The 13,503-nt window shown below is 56.5% G+C and overlaps 1 protein-coding gene across 1 annotated transcript in view; it reads left to right on the top strand.

Moving 5' to 3' along the window:
* CFAP221 (cilia and flagella associated protein 221) overlaps positions 1–13,503 on the top strand; it is a 169,069-nt gene that overhangs the window by 15,066 nt on the left and 140,500 nt on the right. The window contains exon 3 of the mRNA XM_068246325.1: positions 6,721–6,821. Coding sequence (XP_068102426.1) covers positions 6,721–6,821 — 101 coding nt within the window. The remainder of the gene's footprint in view (positions 1–6,720; positions 6,822–13,503) is intronic.

The following is a 13,503-nucleotide window of genomic DNA, read 5'->3' as shown; positions in this document are numbered from 1 at the left end:
TAGGGTGTGGCTATGCTTCAGAGGCTCCTGCAGATGTCGGGAGGAGGCGGAGCAGGGGAGTGATAGAGCGTGGCTATGCTTCAGAGACTCCTGCAGATGTCGGGAGTGGGCGGAGCAGGGGAGTGATAGAGCGTGGTTATGCTTCAGAGACTACTGCAGATGTCGGGAGTGGGCGGAGCAGGGGAGTAATAGGGCGTGGCTATGCTTCGGAGACTGCTGCAGATGTCAGGAGAGGGCGGAGCAGGGGAGTGATAGGGCGTGGCTATGCTTCAGAGACTCCTGCAGATGTCGGGAGTGGACGGAGCAGGGGAGTGATAGGGCGTGGCTATGCTTCAGAGACTCCTGCAGATGTCGGGAGTGGGCGGAGCAGGGGAGTGATAGGGCGGGGCTGTGCTTCAGAGACTCCTGCAGATGTCGGAGTAGGCGGAGCAGGGGAGTGATATGGCGTGGCTGTGCTTCAGAGACTCCTGCAGATGTCGGGAGTGGGCGGAGCAGGGGAATGATAGGGCGTGGCTATGCTTCAGAGGCTCCTGCAGGTGTCGGGAGTGGGCGGAGCAGGGGAGTGATAGAGCGTGGCTATGCTTCAGAGACCCCTGCAGATGTCGAGAGTGGGCGGAGCTGGGGAGTGACTGAGCGTGGCTATGCTTCAGAGACCCCTGCAGATGTCTGGAGTGGGCGGAGCAGGGGAGTGACAGAGCGTGGCTGTGCTTCAGAGACTCCTGCAGATGTCGGGAGTGGGCGGAGCAGGGGAGTCATAGGGCGTGGCTATGCTTCAGAGGCTCCTGCAGGTGTCGGGAGTGGGCGGAGCAGGGGACTGATAGGGCGTGGCTATGCTTCAGAGACTCCTGCAGATGTCGGGAGGAGGCGGAGCAGGGGAGTGATAGAGCGTGGCTATGCTTCAGAGACTCCTGCAGATGTCGGGAGTGGGCGGAGCAGGGGAGTGATAGGGCGTGGCTATGCTTCAGAGACTCCTGCAGATGTCGGCAGTGGGCGGAGCAGGGGAGTGATTGAGCGGGGCTATGCTTCATAGACTCCTGCAGATGTCGGGAGTGGGCGGAGCAGGGGAGTGATAGGGTGTGGCTATGCTTCAGAGACTCCTGCAGATGTCAGGAGTGGGCGGAGCAGGAGAGTGATAGGACGTGGCTATGCTTCGGAGACTCCTGCAGATGTCAGGAGGGGGCGGAGCAGGGGAGTGGTAGTGCGTGGCTATGCTTCTGAGACTCCTGCAGATGTCGGGAGTGGGCAGAGCAGGGGAGTGACAGAACGTGGCTATGCTTCAGAGACTCCTGCAGATGTCGGGAGTGGGCGGAGCAGGGGAGTGATAGGGCGTGGCTATGCTTCAGAGACTCCTGCAGATGTCGGGAGGGGGCTGAGCAGGGGAGTGATAGTGCGTGGCTATGCTTCAGCGACTCCTGCAGATGTCGGGAGTGGGCGGAGCAGGGGAGTGACAGAACGTGGCTATGCTTCAGAGACTCCTGCAGATGTCGGAAGTGGGCAGAGCAGGGGAGTGATAGGGCGTGGCTATGCTTCAGAGACTCCTGCAGATGTTAGTAATGGGCGGAGCAGGGGAGTGATAGGGCGTGGCTATGCTTCAGAGACTCCTGCAGATGTCGGGAGTGGGCGGAGCAGAGGAGTGATAGAGCGTGGCTATGCTTCAGAGACTCCTGCAGATGTCAGGAGTGGGCGGAGCAGGGGAGTGATAGGGTGTGGCTATGCTTCAGAGACTCCTGCAGATGTTAGTAATGGGCGGAGCAGGGGAGTGATAGGGCGTGGCTATGCTTCAGAGACTCCTGCAGATGTCGGGAGTGGACGGAGCAGGGGAGTGATAGGGTGTGGCTATGCTTCAGAGACTCCTGCAGATGTCAGGAGTGGGCGGAGCAGGGGAGTGATAGAGCATGGCTACTCTTCAGAGACTCCTGCGGATGTCAGGAGTGGGCGGAGCAGGGGAGTGATAGGGTGTGGCTATGCTTCAGAGACTCCTGCAGATGTTAGTAATGGGCGGAGCAGGGGAGTGATAGGGCGTGGCTATGCTTCAGAGACTCCTGCAGATGTCTGGAGTGGACGGAGCAGGGGAGTGATAGGGTGTGGCTATGCTTCAGAGACTCCTGCAGATGTTAGTAATGGGCGAAGCAGGGGAGTGATAGGGCGTGGCTATGCTTCAGAGACTCCTGCAGATGTCGGGAGTGGGCGGAGCAGGGGAGTGATAGGGCGTGGCTATGCTTCAGAGACTCCTGCAGATGTCGGGAGTGGACAGAGCAGGGGAGTGATAGGGCGTGGCTATGCTTCAGAGACTCCTGCAGATGTTGGGAGTGGGCGGAGCAGGGGAGTGATAGGGTGTGGCTATGCTTCAGAGACTCCTGCAGATGTTAGTAATGGGCGAAGCAGGGGAGTGATAGGGCGTGGCTATGCTTCAGAGACTCCTGCAGATGTCGGGAGTGGGCGGAGCAGGGGAGTGATAGGGCGTGGCTATGCTTCAGAGACTCCTGCAGATGTCGGGAGTGGACGGAGCAGGGGAGTGATAGGGCGTGGCTATGCTTCAGAGACTCCTGCAGATATCGGGAGTGGGCGGAGCAGGGGAGTGATAGGGCGTGGCTATGCTTCAGAGACTCCTGCAGGTGTCGGGAGTGGGCGGAGCAGGGGAGTGATAGGGTTTGGCTATGCTTCAGAGCCTCTTGCAGATGTCGGGAGTGGACGGAGCAGGGGAGTGATAGGGCGTGGCTATGCTTCGGAGACTCCTGCAGATGTCGGGAGTGGGCGGAGCAGGGGAGTGATAGGGCGTGGCTATGCTTCGGAGACTCCTGCAGATGTCGGGAGTGGGAGAAGCAGGGGAGTGATAGGGCGTGGCTATGCTTCAGAGACTCCTGCAGATGTCGGGAGTGGACGGAGCAGGGGAGTGATAGGGCGTGGCTATGCTTCAGAGACTCCTGCAGATGTCGGGAGTGGGCAGAGCAGGGGAGTGATAGGGCGTGGCTATGCTTCAGAGACTCCTGCAGATGTCGGGAGTGGGAGAAGCAGGGGAGTGATAGGGCGTGGCTATGCTTCAGAGACTCCTGCAGATGTCGGGAGTGGACGGAGCAGGGGAGTGATAGGGCGTGGCTATGCTTCAGAGACTCCTGCAGATGTCGGGAGTGGGCAGAGCAGGGGAGTGATAGGGCGTGGCTATGCTTCAGAGACTCCTGCAGATGTCAGGAGGGGCGGAGCAGGGGAGTGATAGGGCGTGGCTACGCTTCAGAGACTCCTGCGGATGTCGGGAGTGGGCGGAGCAGGGGAGTGATAGGGCGTGGCTGTGCTTCAGAGACTCCTGCAGATGTCGGGAGTGGGCGGAGCAGGGGAGTGATAGGGCGTGGCTATGCTTCAGAGACTCCTGCAGATGTTAGTAATGGGCGGAGCAGGGGAGTGATAGGGCGTGGCTATGCTTCAGAGACTCCTGCAGGTGTCGGGAGTGGGCGGAGCAGGGGAGTGATAGGGTTTGGCTATGCTTCAGAGCCTCTTGCAGATGTCGGGAGTGGACGGAGCAGGGGAGTGATAGGGCGTGGCTATGCTTCGGAGACTCCTGCAGATGTCGGGAGTGGGCGGAGCAGGGGAGTGATAGGGCGTGGCTATGCTTCGGAGACTCCTGCAGATGTCGGGAGTGGGAGAAGCAGGGGAGTGATAGGGCGTGGCTATGCTTCAGAGACTCCTGCAGATGTCGGGAGTGGACGGAGCAGGGGAGTGATAGGGCGTGGCTATGCTTCAGAGACTCCTGCAGATGTCGGGAGTGGGCAGAGCAGGGGAGTGATAGGGCGTGGCTATGCTTCAGAGACTCCTGCAGATGTCAGGAGGGGCGGAGCAGGGGAGTGATAGGGCGTGGCTACGCTTCAGAGACTCCTGCGGATGTCGGGAGTGGGCGGAGCAGGGGAGTGATAGGGCGTGGCTGTGCTTCAGAGACTCCTGCAGATGTCGGGAGTGGGCGGAGCAGGGGAGTGATAGGGCGTGGCTATGCTTCAGAGACTCCTGCAGATGTTAGTAATGGGCGGAGCAGGGGAGTGATAGGGCGTGGCTATGCTTCAGAGGCTCCTGCAGGTGTCGGGAGTGGGCGGAGCAGTGGAATGATAGAGTGTGGCTATGCTTCAGAGACCCCTGCAGATGTCGAGAGTGGGCGGAGCTGGGGAGTGACTGAGCGTGGCTATGCTTCAGAGACCCCTGCAGATGTCTGGAGTGGGCGGAGCAGGGGAGTGACAGAGCGTGGCTGTGCTTCAGAGACTCCTGCAGATGTCGGGAGTGGGCGGAGCAGGGGAGTGACAGAGCGTGGCTGTGCTTCAGAGACTCCTGCAGATGCCGGGATTGGGCGGAGCAGGGGAGTGATAGGGCGTGGCTATGCTTCAGAGACTCCTGCAGATGTCGGGAGGAGGCGGAGCAGGGGAGTGATAGAGCGTGGCAGTGGCGTAGCTAAGGAGCTGTGGGCCCCGATGCAAGTTTTACAATGGGGCCCCCCAGGCACTCTATACATAACAATTAATACGGCGCACCAAAACCTGACAATGGCAACTACTCCTGCAGATGTTAGTAATGGGCGAAGCAGGGGAGTGATAGGGCGTTGCTATGCTTCAGAGACTCCTGCAGATGTCGGGAGTGGGCGGAGCAGGGGAGTAATAGGGCGTGGCTATGCTTCAGAGACTCCTGCAGATGTTAGTAATGGGCGAAGCAGGGGAGTGATAGGGCGTTGCTATGCTTCAGAGACTCCTGCAGATGTCGGGAGTGGGCGGAGCAGGGGAGTGATAGGGCGTTGCTATGCTTCAGAGACTCCTGCAGATGTCGGGAGTGGGCGGAGCAGGGGAGTGATAGGGCGTGGCTATGCTTTAGAGACTCCTGCAGATGTCGGGAGTGGACGGAGCAGGGGAGTGATAGGGCGTGGCTATGCTTCAAAGACTCCTGCAGATGTCGGGAGTGGGCGGAGCAGGGGAGTGATAGGGCGTGGCTATGCTTCAGAGACTCCTGCAGATGTCGGGAGTGGGCGGAGCAGGGGAGTAATAGGGCGTGGCTATGCTTCAGAGACTCCTGCAGATGTTAGTAATGGGCGAAGCAGGGGAGTGATAGGGCGTTGCTATGCTTCAGAGACTCCTGCAGATGTCGGGAGTGGGCGGAGCAGGGGAGTGATAGGGCGTTGCTATGCTTCAGAGACTCCTGCAGATGTCGGGAGTGGGCGGAGCAGGGGAGTGATAGGGCGTGGCTATGCTTTAGAGACTCCTGCAGATGTCGGGAGTGGACGGAGCAGGGGAGTGATAGGGCGTGGCTATGCTTCAAAGACTCCTGCAGATGTCGGGAGTGGGCGGAGCAGGGGAGTGATAGGGCGTGGCTATGCTTCAGAGACTCCTGCAGGCGTCGGGAGTGGGCGGAGCAGGGGAGTGATAGGGCATGGCTATGCTTCGGAGACTCCTGCAGATGTCGGGAGTGGACGGAGCAGGGGAGTGATAGGGCGTGGCTATACTTCAGAGACTCCTGCAGATGTCGGGAGTGGGCGGAGCAGTGGAGTGATAGAGCGTAGCTATGCTTCAGAGACTCCTGCAGATGTTAGTAATGGGCGGAGCAGGGGAGTGATAGGGCGTGGCTATGCTTCAGAGACTCCTGCAGATGTCGGGAGTGGGCGGAGGAGGGGAGTGCTAGAGCGTGGCTATGCTTCAGAGACTCCTGCAGATGTCAGGAGTGGGCGGAGCAGGGAAGTGATAGGGTGTGGCTATGCTTCAGAGACTCCTGCAGATGTTAGTAATGGGCGGAGCAGGGGAGTGATAGGGCGTGGCTATGCTTCAGAGACTCCTGCAGATGTCGGGAGTGGACGGAGCAGGGGAGTGATAGGGTGTGGCTATGCTTCAGAGACTCCTGCAGATGTCAGGAGTGGGCGGAGCAGGGGAGTGATAGGGTGTGGCTATGCTTCAGAGACTCCTGCAGATATTAGTAATGGGCGGAGCAGGGGAGTGATAGGGTGTGGCTATGCTTCAGAGACTCCTGCAGATGTCAGGAGTGGGCGGAGCAGGGGAGTGATAGGGTGTGGCTATGCTTCAGAGACTCCTGCAGATGTCGGGAGTGGGCGGAGCAGGGGAGTGATAGAGCGTGGCTATGCTTCAGAGACTCCTGCAGATATTAGTAATGGGCGGAGCAGGGGAGTGATAGGGTGTGGCTATGCTTCAGAGACTCCTGCAGATGTCAGGAGTGGGCGGAGCAGGGGAGTGATAGGGTGTGGCTATGCTTCAGAGACTCCTGCAGATGTCGGGAGTGGACGGAGCAGGGGAGTGATAGGGTGTGGCTATGCTTCAGAGACTCCTGCAGATGTCAGGAGTGGGCGGAGCAGGGGAGTGATAGGGTGTGGCTATGCTTCAGAGACTCCTTCAGATGTCAGGAGTGGGCGGAGCAGGGGAGTGATAGAGCATGGCTACGCTTCAGAGACTCCTGCGGATGTCAGGAGTGGGCGGAGCAGGGGAGTGATAGGGTGTGGCTACGCTTCAGAGACTCCTGCGGATGTCAGGAGTGGGCGGAGCAGGGGAGTGATAGGGTGTGGCTACGCTGTACGGAGAGGGGAAGTCAGTGACTAAAACCAAAATGTTATCACGGGCCAGAGCTTGACACCTATGCTCTACAATCACTATCTATTTGTTATGACAAGACAGGTTCTCACAGCCCACTGCAGATGCTGCCCCCTCTGGCCTGATGTCTGTACTGCATTACAGGTTATTTTATATTTCACAGAGGTTTACTCCAAACTGGGGCGGAACGGATCCGTCGAGACTGAGCCAGCCGCTGTGCATTATGCAGGATATGAGATTGGGAAATCTCACCGGCAGCTTCTAGTAAGTCTCCTATACTACTGCCCCCTGTGTGTCATTGCTGAGTACTACTGCCCCCTGTGTGTCATTGCTGAGTACTACTACTGCCCCCTGTGTGTCATTGCTGAGTACTACTACTGCCCCCTGTGTGTCATTGCTGAGTACTACTGCCCTCTGTGTGTCATTGCTGAGTGCTACTGCCCCCTGTGTGTCATTGCTGAGTACTACTACCCCCTGTGTGTCATTGCTGAGTACTACTGCCCCCTGTGTGTCATTGCTGAGTGCTACTACTGCCCTCTGTGTGTCATTGCTGAGTACTACTACTGCCCCCTGTGTATCATTGCTGAGTACTTCTGCCCCCTGTGTGTCATTGCTGAGTACTACTGCCCCCTGTGTGTCATTGTTGAGTGCTACTACTGCCCCCTGTGTGTTATTGCTGAGTGCTACTACTGCCCCCTGTGTGTCATTGCTGAGTACTACTGCCCCCTGTGTGTCATTGCTGAGTACTACTGCCGCCTGTGTGTCATTGCTGAGTACTACTGCCCCCTGTGTGTCATTGCTGAGTACTACTACCCCCAGTGTGTCATTGCTGAGTACTACTGCCCCCTGTGTGTCATTGCTGAGTGCTACTACTGCCCCCTGTGTGTCATTGCTGAGTACTACTGCCCCCTGTGTGTCATTGCTGAGTGCTACTACTGCCCCCTGTGTGTCATTGCTGAGTACTACTACCCCCTGTGTGTCATTGCTGAGTACTACTACTGCCCCCTGTGTGTCATTGCTGAGTACTACTACTGCCCCCTGTGTGTCATTGCTGAGTACTACTACTGCCCCCTGTGTGTCATTGCTGAGTGCTACTGCCCCCTGTGTGTCATTGCTGAGTACTACTGCCCCCTGTGTGTCATTGCTGAGTGCTACTACTGCCCCCTGTGTGTCATTGCTGAGTACTACTGCCCCCTGTGTGTTATTGCTGAGTACTACTGCCCCCTGTGTGTCATTGCTGAGTACTACTGCCCCCTGTGTGTCATTGCTGACTGCTACTACTGCCCCCTGTGTGTCATTGCTGAGTACTACTGCCCCCTGTGTGTCATTGCTGAGTACTACTGCCCCCTGTGTGTCATTGCTGAGTGCTACTACTGCCCCCTGTGTGTCATTGCTGAGTACTACTGCCCCCTGTGTGTCATTGCTGAGTGCTACTGCCCCCTGTGTGTCATTGCTGAGTACTACTGCCCCCTGTGTGTCATTGCTGAGTACTACTGCCCCCTGTGTGTCATTGCTGAGTGCTACTGCTCCCTGTGTGTCATTGCTGAGTGCTACTGCCCCCTGTGTGTCATTGCTGAGTACTACTGCCCCCTGTGTGTCATTGCTGAGTACTTCTGCCCCCTGTGTGTCATTGCTGAGTACTACTGCCCCCTGTGTGTCATTGCTGAGTGCTACTACTGCCCCCTGTGTGTCATTGCTGAGTACTACTGCCCCCTGTGTGTCATTGCTGAGTACTACTGCCCCCTGTGTGTCATTGCTGAGTGCTACTACTGCCCCCTGTGTGTCATTGCTGAGTGCTACTGCCCCCTGTGTGTCATTGCTTAGTACTACTGCCCCCTGTGTTTCATTGCTGAGTACTACTGCCCCCTGTGTGTCATTGCTGAGTGCTACTACTGCCCCCTGTGTGTCATTGCTGAGTACTACTGCCCCCTGTGTGTCATTGCTGAGTGCTACTACTGCCCCCTGTGTGTCATTGCTGAGTACTACTGCCCCCTGTGTGTCATTGCTGAGTGCTACTACTGCCCCCTGTGTGTCATTACTGAGTACTACTGCCCCCTGTGTGTCATTGCTGAGTACTACTACTGCCCCCTGTGTGTCATTGCTGAGTGCTACTGCCCCCTGTGTGTCATTGCTGAGTACTACTGCCCCCTGTGTGTCATTGCTGAGTGCTACTACTGCCCCCTGTGTGTCATTGCTGAGTACTACTGCCCCCTGTGTGTCATTGCTGAGTGCTACTACTGCCCCCTGTGTGTCATTGCTGAGTGCTACTACTGCCCCCTGTGTGTCATTGCTGAGTACCACTGCCCCCTGTGTGTCATTGCTGAGTACTACTGCCCCCTGTGTGTCATTGCTGAGTGCTACTACTGCCCCCTGTGTGTCATTGCTGAGTACCACTGCCCCCTGTGTGTCATTGCTGAGTACTACTGCCCCCTGTGTGTCATTGCTGAGTACTACTGCCCCCTGTGTGTCATTGCTGAGTACTACTGCCCCCTGTGTGTCATTGCCGAGTACCACTGCCCCCTGTGTGTCATTGCTGAGTACTACTGCCCCCTGTGTGTCATTGCTGAGTACTACTGCCCCCTGTGTGTCATTGCTGAGTACTACTGCCCCCTGTGTGTCATTGCTGAGTGCTACTACTGCCCCCTGTGTGTCACTGCTGAGTACTACTGCCCCCTGTGTGTCACTGCTGAGTACTACTGCCCCCTGTGTGTCATTGCTGAGTACTACTTCCCCCTGTGTGTCATTGCTGAGTACTACTGCCCCCTGTGTGTCACTGCTGAGTACTACTGCCCCCTGTGTGTCATTGCTGAGTACTACTGCCCCCTGTGTGTCATTGCTGAGTACTACTGCCCCCTGTGTGTCATTGCTGAGTACTACTGCCCCCTGTGTGTCATTGCTGAGTACTACTGCCCCCTGTGTGTCACTGCTGAGTACTACTGCCCCCTGTGTGTCATTGCTGAGTACTGCTGCCCCCTGTGTGTCATTGCTGAGTACTACTGCCCCCTGTGTGTCATTGCTGAGTACTACTGCCCCCTGTGTGTCATTGCTGAGTGCTACTACTGCCCCCTGTGTGTCATTGCTGAGTACAACTGCCCCCTGTGTGTCATTGCTGAGTGCTACTACTGCCCCCTGTGTGTCATTGCTGAGTACTACTGCCCCCTGTGTGTCATTGCTGAGTACTACTGCCCCCTGTGTGTCATTGCTGAGTACTACTGCCCCCTGTGTGTCATTGCTGAGTGCTACTACTGCCCCCTGTGTGTCATTGCTGAGTACTACTACCCCCAGTGTGTCACTGCTGAGTACTACTACTGCCTCCTGTGTGTCATTGCTGAGTACTACTGCCCCCTGTGTGTCATTGCTGAGTGCTACTACTGCCCCCTGTGTGTCATTGCTGAGTACTACTGCCCCCTGTGTGTCATTGCTGAGTGCTACTGCCCCCTGTGTGTCATTGCTGAGTACTACTGCCCCCTGTGTGTCATTGCTGAGTACTACTGCCCCCTGTGTGTCATTGCTGGATTATATGACAGTGTTTTGCATCTCCCGGTGTGATGGATTCACCATTTGCACGAAAGTATGCGAACTAACACTTGCTCCAGAGCTCCCCTTAATTTGAGTTTTCTTAGAAAAGAACGTGTTTGTACAGGGTTTGTCAGGAAAGGGTCTACACTTTCAACTATGCAGAGTTGTAAAACGTCCCTCGCAGGGGGAAGCCATAATGCTATTACCGCTCCCTAGCAGGCCTGGCTTTCTCACAAAATGACCCCTCAGACCTTCTCTGATAATAACTAATTCATGTTTGATACTTGTGACCACCAGAGAACCTGATAAATCCATAATTATTCACATCTATACTGCCTGATAGATTGCCCCAGAGTTATGATATTTCATATCTCCTTCTGCTCCCATGAGAGAGGTGGAACTGGCTCACATGTCTGCCCATCTCTCATTACAATCTCCACCCTCAGCAGAGAGAGGTGGAGCTGGCTCACATGGCAGAGTCTGCCCATCTCTCATTACACTCTCCACCCTCAGCAGAGAGAGGTGGAGCTGGCTCACATGTCTGCCCATCTCTCATTACAATCTCCACCCTCAGCAGAGAGAGGTGGAGCTGGCTCACATGGCAGAGTCTGCCCATCTCTCATTACACTCTCCACCCTCAGCAGAGAGAGGTGGAGCTGGCTCACATGTCTGCCCATCTCTCATTACAATCTCCACCCTCAGCAGAGAGAGGTGGAGCTGGCTCACATGTCTGCCCATCTCTCATTACAATCTCCACCCTCAGCAGAGAGAGGTGGAGCTGGCTCACATGGCAGAGTCTGCCCATCTCTCATTACAATCTCCACCCTCAGCAGAGAGAGGTGGAGCTGGCTCACATGTCTGCCCATCTCTCATTACAATCTCCACCCTCAGCAGAGAGAGGTGGAGCTGGCTCACATGGCAGAGTCTGCCCATCTCTCATTACACTCTCCACCCTCAGCAGAGAGAGGTGGAGCTGGCTCACATGGCAGAGTCTGCCCATCTCTCATTACACTCTCCACCCTCAGCAGAGAGAGGTGGAGCTGGCTCACATGGCAGAGTCTGCCCATCTCTCATTACAATCTCCACCCTCAGCAGAGAGAGGTGGAGCTGGCTCACATGGCAGAGTCTGCCCATCTCTCATTACAATCTCCACCCTCAGCAGAGAGAGGTGGAGCTGGCTCACATGTCTGCCCATCTCTCATTACAATCTCCACCCTCAGCAGAGAGAGGTGGAGCTGGCTCACATGGCAGAGTCTGCCCATCTCTCATTACACTCTCCACCCTCAGCAGAGAGAGGTGGAGCTGGCTCACATGGCAGAGTCTGCCCATCTCTCATTACAATCTCCACCCTCAGCAGAGAGAGGTGGAGCTGGCTCACATGGCAGAGTCTGCCCATCTCTCATTACAATCTCCACCCTCAGCAGAGAGAGGTGGAGCTGGCTCACATGGCAGAGTCTGCCCATCTCTCATTACACTCTCCACCCTCAGCAGAGAGAGGTGGAGCTGGCTCACATGGCAGAGTCTGCCCATCTGTCATTACACTCTCCACCCTCAGCAGAGAGAGGTGGAGCTGGCTCACATGGCAGAGTCTGCCCATCTCTCATTACACTCTCCACCCTCAGCAGAGAGAGGTGGAGCTGGCTCACATGGCAGAGTCTGCCCATCTCTCATTACACTCTCCACCCTCAGCAGAGAGAGGTGGAGCTGGCTCACATGTCTGCCCATCTCTCATTACACTCTCCACCCTCAGCAGAGAGAGGTGGAGCTGGCTCACATGGCAGAGTCTGCCCATCTCTCATTACAATCTCCACCCTCAGCAGAGAGAGGTGGAGCTGGCTCACATGGCAGAGTCTGCCCATCTGTCATTACAATCTCCACCCTCAGCAGAGAGAGGTGGAGCTGGCTCACATGGCAGAGTCTGCCCATCTCTCATTACACTCTCCACCCTCAGCAGAGAGAGGTGGAGCTGGCTCACATGGCAGAGTCTGCCCATCTCTCATTACAATCTCCACCCTCAGCAGAGAGAGGTGGAGCTGGCTCACATGGCAGAGTCTGCCCATCTCTCATTACACTCTCCACCCTCAGCAGAGAGAGGTGGAGCTGGCTCACATGGCAGAGTCTGCCCATCTCTCATTACAATCTCCACCCTCAGCAGAGAGAGGTGGAGCTGGCTCACATGGCAGAGTCTGCCCATCTCTCATTACACTCTCCACCCTCAGCAGAGAGAGGTGGAACTGGCTCACATGGCAGAGTCTGCCCATCTCTCATTACACTCTCCACCCTCAGCAGAGAGAGGTGGAGCTGGCTCACATGTCTGCCCATCTCTCATTACACTCTCCACCCTCAGCAGAGAGAGGTGGAGCTGGCTCACATGTCTGCCCACCTCTCATTACAATCTCCACCCTCAGCAGAGAGAGGTGGAGCTGGCTCACATGTCTGCCCATCTCTCATTACACTCTCCACCCTCAGCAGAGAGAGGTGGAGCTGGCTCACATGGCAGAGTCTGCCCATCTCTCATTACACTCTCCACCCTCAGCAGAGAGAGGTGGAGCTGGCTCACATGGCAGAGTCTGCCCATCTCTCATTACAATCTCCACCCTCAGCAGAGAGAGGTGGAACTGGCTCACATGGCAGAGTCTGCCCATCTCTCATTACACTCTCCACCCTCAGCAGAGAGAGGTGGAGCTGGCTCACATGTCTGCCCATCTCTCATTACACTCTCCACCCTCAGCAGAGAGAGGTGGAGCTGGCTCACATGGCAGAGTCTGCCCATCTCTCATTACACTCTCCACCCTCAGCAGAGAGAGGTGGAACTGGCTCACATGTCTGCCCACCTCTCATTACACTCTCCACCCTCAGCAGAGAGAGGTGGAGCTGGCTCACATGGCAGAGTCTGCCCATCTCTCATTACACTCTCCACCCTCAGCAGAGAGAGGTGGAACTGGCTCACATGGCAGAGTCTGCCCATCTCTCATTACACTCTCCACCCTCAGCAGAGAGAGGTGGAGCTGGCTCACATGTCTGCCCATCTCTCATTACACTCTCCACCCTCAGCAGAGAGAGGTGGAGCTGGCTCACATGGCAGAGTCTGCCCATCTCTCATTACACTCTCCACCCTCAGCAGAGAGAGGTGGAACTGGCTCACATGTCTGCCCACCTCTCATTACACTCTCCACCCTCAGCAGAGAGAGGTGGAGCTGGCTCACATGGCAGAGTCTGCCCATCTCTCATTACACTCTCCACCCTCAGCAGAGAGAGGTGGAACTGGCTCACATGGCAGAGTCTGCCCATCTCTCATTACACTCTCCACCCTCAGCAGAGAGAGGTGGAGCTGGCTCACATGTCTGCCCATCTCTCATTACACTCTCCACCCTCAGCAGAGAGAGGTGGAGCTGGCTCACATGGCAGAGTCTGCCCATCTCTCATT

Source organism: Hyperolius riggenbachi, chromosome 7 (genome assembly GCF_040937935.1).
Source record: "Hyperolius riggenbachi isolate aHypRig1 chromosome 7, aHypRig1.pri, whole genome shotgun sequence".
NCBI classification, from domain to species: Eukaryota; Metazoa; Chordata; class Amphibia; order Anura; family Hyperoliidae; genus Hyperolius; species Hyperolius riggenbachi.
The sequence above is the reverse complement of the archived record's forward strand: the minus strand, read 5'-3'. Positions and strand labels throughout refer to the sequence as shown.